Source organism: Alligator sinensis, unplaced genomic scaffold (genome assembly GCF_000455745.1).
Source record: "Alligator sinensis unplaced genomic scaffold, ASM45574v1 scaffold1523_1, whole genome shotgun sequence".
Classification (NCBI taxonomy): Eukaryota; Metazoa; Chordata; order Crocodylia; family Alligatoridae; genus Alligator; species Alligator sinensis.
In genome coordinates this window covers 37,468-44,650 of record NW_005843686.1, presented here as the reverse complement: position 1 = coordinate 44,650, position 7,183 = coordinate 37,468, and the positions used below count along the sequence as shown (strand labels likewise).

The 7,183-nt window shown below is 44.4% G+C and overlaps 2 protein-coding genes across 2 annotated transcripts in view; both read left to right on the top strand.

The window, feature by feature from the left end:
- The window catches only part of LOC106723369 (putative olfactory receptor 13C6), a 10,216-nt gene extending 7,215 nt beyond the window's left edge, over positions 1 to 3,001 (top strand). The window contains exon 3 of the mRNA XM_025195665.1: positions 2,966 to 3,001. Within this exon, the coding sequence (XP_025051450.1) occupies positions 2,966 to 3,001 (36 nt within the window). The remainder of the gene's footprint in view (positions 1 to 2,965) is intronic.
- An 87-nt stretch (positions 3,002 to 3,088) lies between these two features.
- LOC106723368 (olfactory receptor 2D2-like) lies at positions 3,089 to 5,295 on the top strand. The gene is made up of 2 exons (XM_025195667.1): positions 3,089 to 3,178; positions 4,423 to 5,295. The coding sequence occupies exons 1-2, from the start codon at positions 3,089 to 3,091 to the stop codon at positions 5,293 to 5,295; spliced, it is 963 nt and encodes a 320-aa protein (XP_025051452.1).
- The last annotated feature ends 1,888 nt before the right edge of the window (positions 5,296 to 7,183 follow it).

Here is a 7,183-nt window from a genome sequence, read left to right as displayed (position 1 = left end):
AAAGTGTCTGAATATGTGCCACTCTTATTTGGTCCCTATGTCTCTGCTTTCTCCTGAACTATCAACTCTTTTTTTTTATTTTCTCATGGAATAACCCCCACCTCAGACACAATCTCAAGGAGGAAATTCACTTCCAGTGAAATGTTCTGCTCATTTGATACCAGCATGCTTGAAGTCCAGGAATCCAGGACTATGGAGGAATAACAGAAGACATCCATTTGTTGAGGATCTTTTCAAATGTAGCTTTATCAGTGCAGAAATAATATGAGCTGGACATCAGTCTTAAAGATTCCTTGGTTTTTATTTCTCCTGTGATTTTTTTCCTTCAGCCAATGAGTATTTTCATTGTTTCTGATCATTAGTTACTTATCCAGAAACAAAGATGGAATGAAAGCACGGTTGTCATTTTTGATCGATGCTTCCTTATGTCCCTTCTGTTAGGGCTGGTTGTGGGAAACCAGGTGCATGGCACTCCTCACATATTATGGCCTAGGGGAACGAATCCACCATGAGCTGTGAACTCCAGTGATATGCGGAGTTGACAGATTGGACATATCTCACCATATATTATATATTATGAGATATGGTGTGTTTCTTTCCCTGCTCGTGCTAGGACTTATCATGTCAGTTGAGACAGCGAGCTCTTTGGAATAGGAGCTGCGTATCTGTGTGCAGCATCTGCTGTGGGGAGGTCTTGATCTGTGTTGCCATTAGATGTTTCCTGCCTAGTGCTAGGACCTGTGGTGGAGTTCCTCTGGTTGCCTGGGGTGGAATTAAATCTCTTCAACTTAATTTCTGCTGGGTGTTACCAAATATGGAAGTGAATCCCTGAAAAATATTCTAGTGCTGGAGGATATTCAAAAAAGCCCTAGTTTGAATATCTGCCTCCAGGCCACTCATTTCATTCCATTCTTGGTGTATTACATATAAAAGGTGTCATAAAACAAGGAGAATTGCTGCTTGAAAATGATCTGGGATGTATTGATGGCATCAATATGTTTGAGAATCACATACCTCACGTGTGTGACTCCCAGCTTATTCTGACATGTGCCGAGGGGTCAGGCTTCTCACTTCGTGAGAAAATGCCTTGACAACTGACCCATGGTGGGAAGCGTGGTCGTAAGCAATGATGGCTTAGGGCTATTCATCAGAAGACAAAAAAGACACAGCAAACTGAGAGCAGTGCTTTTGCCAAGAAGTCTTTTCCCCACAGTGAAAAATCGGTATGGGGAAGGGGAGAAGAAAGTTTGAAGAATTCTGTTAAGTTTATTATGATATTGTGTCAGACATACAGAAATTAAATGTGGGTGACTAGGGAATGAAGACAAGCAGGAGGTGGGAATGGATGAAGTTCCTGGAGGCAGCCTGGCATCTCTAGGGCCCAGAGATCTCAGTTACTTACTTAAAAGGGAAATTTAGAAAGAAAGCTGAAGTCCAGAAAGGGACTTAGGTGTCATGATGCTGAGCTCTAAAGCACCTGACTTTGGCCTCTGCCATGTGTTACACTTAAGACATGATTCACTAGTTAATCATGTCTTAACTTGTAACCCAGTTGCATGTTAAGGAAATGAAAGGCATCATAAAAGAAAGAATGAACCACAATATAATGCCACAAAAATGTGTAACAATGTTATGGCTGGTTCCTATTATGCCATTAATTGAATGTGGATTTCACATCGTGGGTTAGGAACGGAGGTTCCTTGTATAAAACCTGGTGAGGGGTAGGACACATTGAATGCAATCAGCAACAGGCAGCCCTGACCAGAGAGCTGTTGAGAGGCAGAAAAGTATTGAGTCGGCCGTGCTGGTCGCTCTCATCAGCTCCCAGGTCATGGTGCTGGCTGTTGTGAAGTCCACTCCATGTCTCTCAATACAGAGAGAGCCCTTCGCTCCATTTGGCTTTTACAGCCCAGAGCCGACTGCTGCAGGTCGGTGCCTGTGTGCTTCCAGAGGAAGGAAGCGGAGCTCAGTCTTTTGAGTAACATAGGGCCAGACATGGCGACCAGACTTGGATCCAGGCCTTTCCCTGCTTTGTCCAATAGTTGCTGGTCTCGCCAACCAACCTCCCAACCAAAGGTGTGGGAGATGATAGTTCAGTTCCCACACCTGCCTTCTTATTGAAATAAACCACGCTAAATATTTTGAGGTCTCATTACTTCTGGCCATTTCTTCCCCACATCAATTCCCACTCTTTTTTCCCCAAGAAGGAAAAAATAAAATAAATTCAGCAAACAACAAAATGTTTTGCTCCGTTGTGTACATCTTCACCTTCTGCTTGTTTTAATTGAACAATTGGAGAGGAAAGCCCTAGAGAAGGTGAGATAGTTGCAAGTTGGTTTTGACTTTGTTTTAATTGAACGGTTGGAGAATAAAACCCCGGAGAGTTTTATTAAGAAAGTGGCAAGTAGCTTTTGCCTTTGGTGCCTGTCTTTTTTGAAAGAAATGACTTAAGGATTCAAAACCAGGTTTGAAATAATTGAAAATATTCTTGAATTTACTCATAAACTTTTCAGTTCATGTGAAGAGCAGCGGGATGGAGAAGGGAATGAATCTCTCTATACCTGCACTCTTTGAGTAGTCTCACTTTTTTCCTTTAATATTTTATTATATGAAAATTGTCATCATTTTAGCGGTTGCCTCTGGACCTCCCCTTCACTTTTTAGTGGTATTTTGAATAAGATTCATGGTACTGGGAAAAGAAAAGATATTAAAAAACCAAAAATTTGCTGAGGAAAAACAAATGAAGGATAGATTTCCTCTAGATTCACATGCAGAGGACTTGTACGGTGATTAACTATCTCCCCATTGTGCTTCTATTCCGATCAAACCAAAATCATGAGCAATGTTACAAATTAACTTCATAATCTCCTGAAACAGAAAGCAGCAATGTACTTAGCAATGCCTTGCCACTGAATTGTAACTGACTGGCTTGTCTAATAGCATTCTGCTTAATTTATCTTTTTAGAACTATTACTATTTCTACTTCACATGCCATGTATGATTGTCATCCAGGCACGGTTTTCCACAAATAAGGAAAGCTTTAGCAATGTGTACGGACTATCTCGTCCTTGGCCTGAAGGATTAATTTATGGTGATCCATTGTTTGGTACATCTTGATCGTCGATTTTGGCAGCTAAAGGAAGTATCCTGCTCTCTCGGGTGCAAGAGGAGAATGAAGGTAAGTGGAATTTCTTGTGAGCTTTGCTGGGATGAAAATACCAGAATGAGGGGTGTAGACACTGAACATTAAGGTAAAAGGGGAAACAAAGAATTGGTATTAATGAAGGTGAGGGACAGAATACAAGCCTGTCTCCAACTACTGGCATTTAGCATTAGCTTTCTTTGTGGCACTGTTGCTCCATAAGTGTCCCCTTGTACCTTCCTCTAATGCAGCTGATACCGGCCACAGTTGAAGGCAGGCAGTCGTGCATGCTGGACCAGTAGCTTGGCACAGTTTGTGAGTTCCTGTGCCCTTGCAAATAAGTAATGAGGAGCTGGTTCACAGGTGTAGTCCAGCAGGAAAGGACGAGGGGAGATGGATAGTGAAGGGGCACTGAGTGACTTTCCATCCTGAATCCTGGGGAGTAGATGTCCTGCATCAGGGCACCTCTCACTCAACACCCAGCTAGTCTGGTTTATGTTGAGTTTCCACGTGACCATTGCGGTGCTGTACTCAACATCCTTCTAACAAGTTCTTGTGTTTTGGTGTTTTTCTGCCCAATTGCAACAGTATATGATGAGTCAGAATCACTGAGAAGTGATGAGTACATTGATGCACTTTGCTGTGCCAAGGGATCCATAAGTTGGCTGTGTCTGAGGCAGGTTTGCAACTGGTTTGTGTCGGGGGGGCAATGCAGACCTGGACCCCTGAGGAGAACAGGGAAGTGGCTCCACTTTGGCTTGTTGTTGACCATCCCAGCAATGGAGTTAAGACTGTCAAAGCAGAGATGTCATTAGGGAGTGAAGTTTTTAAGAGAGTAGAGAGACTGCAAGATTACAGTAGGTCAGAAATTTTCCAGTAGTAGTTAGTCTGTTTTTTTTAACTATTTTTGGACCTCCTAGGCTATGTGTATGACAGGGTAAGTATGTTTTTTTTTTCCTTCAGAATTAAATATCTTGTTATTTTCAGGAACTTGGCACAATCTATTATTCCCTAATCGTGGCTTTTTGCCTGCCAACTTTTTTTGGACCTCCTAGGCTATGTGCATGCCTGGGTAAGAATATGTTGCTGTAAATGTGCATAGTTAGTATGTTCAGGTGATATGTACACACTTGCAAGATCAGAGGTGAATTTTAAACTGTGCATAAGTGCCAAAATCTGCAGTTACGCGGGTGTGTAATTGCCATTGAAGGATTCAAAGCCCCTTTTATGTTTTATCCTGCTGAGTGATTGCTTCTTTCCCCACTTGTTTTTGTACTTAGATGGAAAACGATGAGGAATATAACTGGGATAATACAACCTCAGTGTCAGAGTTCATCCTGCTGGGGCTCTCCAGCCACCCCAATACACAGCTGGTGCTCTTTGTGTTCTTCCTAGCTATCTACCTGGCGACCCTCTTTGGGAACAGCCTCCTCATTGCCCTTGTCAAGAGTGATTCCCGTCTTCACACACCCATGTACTTCTTTCTGGCTAACCTCTCCTTCCTAGATATCAGCTACACGACCACCACTGTACCCCAGATGCTGGTCCACCTCCTCTCCACAAAGAGAAGCATTTCCTATGTTGCCTGTGTTGCCCAGATGTACGTCTTCCTTTCTCTGGGGATAAGTGAGTGCATCCTGTATGCTGTAATGGCCTATGATCGGTACGTGGCCATTTGTCATCCCCTGCGCTACACCGTCATCATGAGCAGGTCAGTCTGTGTCAAGATGGCCATCAGCTTCTGGGTATCTGGCTTCTTTTTTGCCATGCTGAATACAGGCTTCACGATGAGGTTGCCCTACTGCAACTTAAATGAAATCAATCACTTCTTTTGCGAGGTGCCAGCCATCTTGAAGCTGGCCTGTGCAGACACACGCCTCACTGAGCTGGTGATCTTTGTGGTGGCAGTTATAATCCTGCTGACCCCACTGTCTTTGATCCTAATCTCCTATGTATTCATCATAGAAGCCATCCTGAGGATCAGCTCAGGTGAGGGGAAGATCAAAGCCTTCTCCACCTGCACCTCACACATCACTGTCGTGACTCTCTTCTATGGTGCAGGTATGTTCATGTACATGCGCCCAGCCTCCAACTACTCACCCGAGCGGGACAAATGTTTTCCCTCTTGTACAATGTGGTGTCTGCCCTCCTGAATCCTCTTATCTACAGTCTGAGGAACAAGGAGGTCAAAGGAGCTGTACTCAAAATGATGAGCAAGACTGACCACTAAGTTACGGTGGAGGAAGAGTGGCCCGGTGGCTCACAGCTCCTCGGTTCTGGATCCTAGTCTGGGAGGGAGTGGGGTTTAGTGACTTCTAGACAGTGGAGTTGGTAGTAAGGTCTCATGACTGAGGGTAGGATGGGGCTGGAAGTCAATACCACTGGATTGTCCTCTTCAAAATGAGAGAAATTCTATCTTACAGGCTAGAGTGGAGAAAACTGGGAATCAAAGCTTCTGCATCTGAGCCAAACTGTGTGACATTTGTGATAAGACTTTTATAAAGAAAAAGAAAGGCTAGATTCAAAACCCAGGAGTCCTGACTTCTTATCCCCCTGAACCACACTCCTCCTCAATCTCTATCCACTCTGATTAAATGGCCTGAACTGTTATTCATGTGATATAACATTTTCAGGGAAACTCTAAGGACTTCTGAAAATTACTGCTCCACTCACCTCTTTCAGACTGAGGTCAGGTCTCCTTTTTGCCAGCATAGTTGGGGATGCTAAATGATCATAGGCATCATCACTGGTGAGGAGACAGCGATGCTTCCAGAAGAAGGCTTTTACCAGTTTTTCTTAAGTTGGCCAGGGATGTTATGTAGGCACTCTGGTAATAAAGCCTCTTCTGTCATTATGCACATTGTCCTCACAAACCAACCTTAGCTGCCCTCAAGATATCTATCTCTGATGTGCTTTTTGGCAGCCAAGAAGAGTGCTCTCACAATGCCTTCACTGCTCCATTTCTGGGTTTGTTGCATGGGAATGGGAGTTGATGGGTGGGATGACATGATGAAGGTGAGCGCCCCTGGCAGTGCAAAGGGTGAGCTGTAGATGTACCTATTATGGCACAATACAGCTGGGCAGGTACAGCTACTATGGCCAAGTCTCTGTATTGCAGGACAAACCTGATAGAGCCTGAGTGCTTAAATTCACTCTCCTGCTGAGAACCCAATGAAACATATCGTCTGTTGACAGGGTTTTGTTCACCCAGAATTTACTTAGTTTTACAGTCAGAGCAAACTGCTGCATGGGCACAAGGCAGTGAATGAAATGCAATGGTGTCCATGTTCAAAGTTAACCACTTTTACTAAAAGTGTAACCAGAGTAGCACAACTTTCTGCATTTCTTTTGTATTTGTTCAGACTTAAGTTCTCAGAACAGGAGTAGGGTGGTACATCCTTGGCAAAGTCTTTGAAAAAATTATCAAGGCTCACATTTGCGAGAGCCCGGCAGGACAAATTATGCTGAGGGGAAACCAGCACGGGTTCGTGGCAGGCAGATCGTGCCTGACCAATCTAGTCTCTTTTTATGACCAGGTTACGAAACGCCTGGACACAGGAGGAGGGGTGGATGTCGTGTACTTAGACTTCAGGAAGGCCTTCGATACAGTATCCCACCCCATACTGGTGAACAAGTTAAGAGGCTGTGACTTGGATGACTACACAGTCCGGTGGGTGGCGAATTGGCTAGAGGGTCGCACCCAGATAGTCGTGGTGGATGGGTTGGTTTCGACCTGGAAGGGTGTGGGCAGTGGGGTCCCACAGGGCTCGGTCCTTGGACTGATACTCTTTAATGTCTTCATCAGCGACTTGGACGAGGGAGTGAAATGTACTCTGTCCAAGTTTGCAGATGACAGAAAGCTATGGGGAGAAGTGGACACGCCGGAGGGCAGGGAACAGCTGCAAGCAGACCTGGACAGGTTAGACAAATGGGCAGAAAACAACAGAATGCAGTTCAAAAAGGAGAAATGCAAAGTGCTGCACCTAGGGAGGAAAAATGTCCAGCACACCTACAGCCTAGGGAATGACCTGCTGGGTGGCA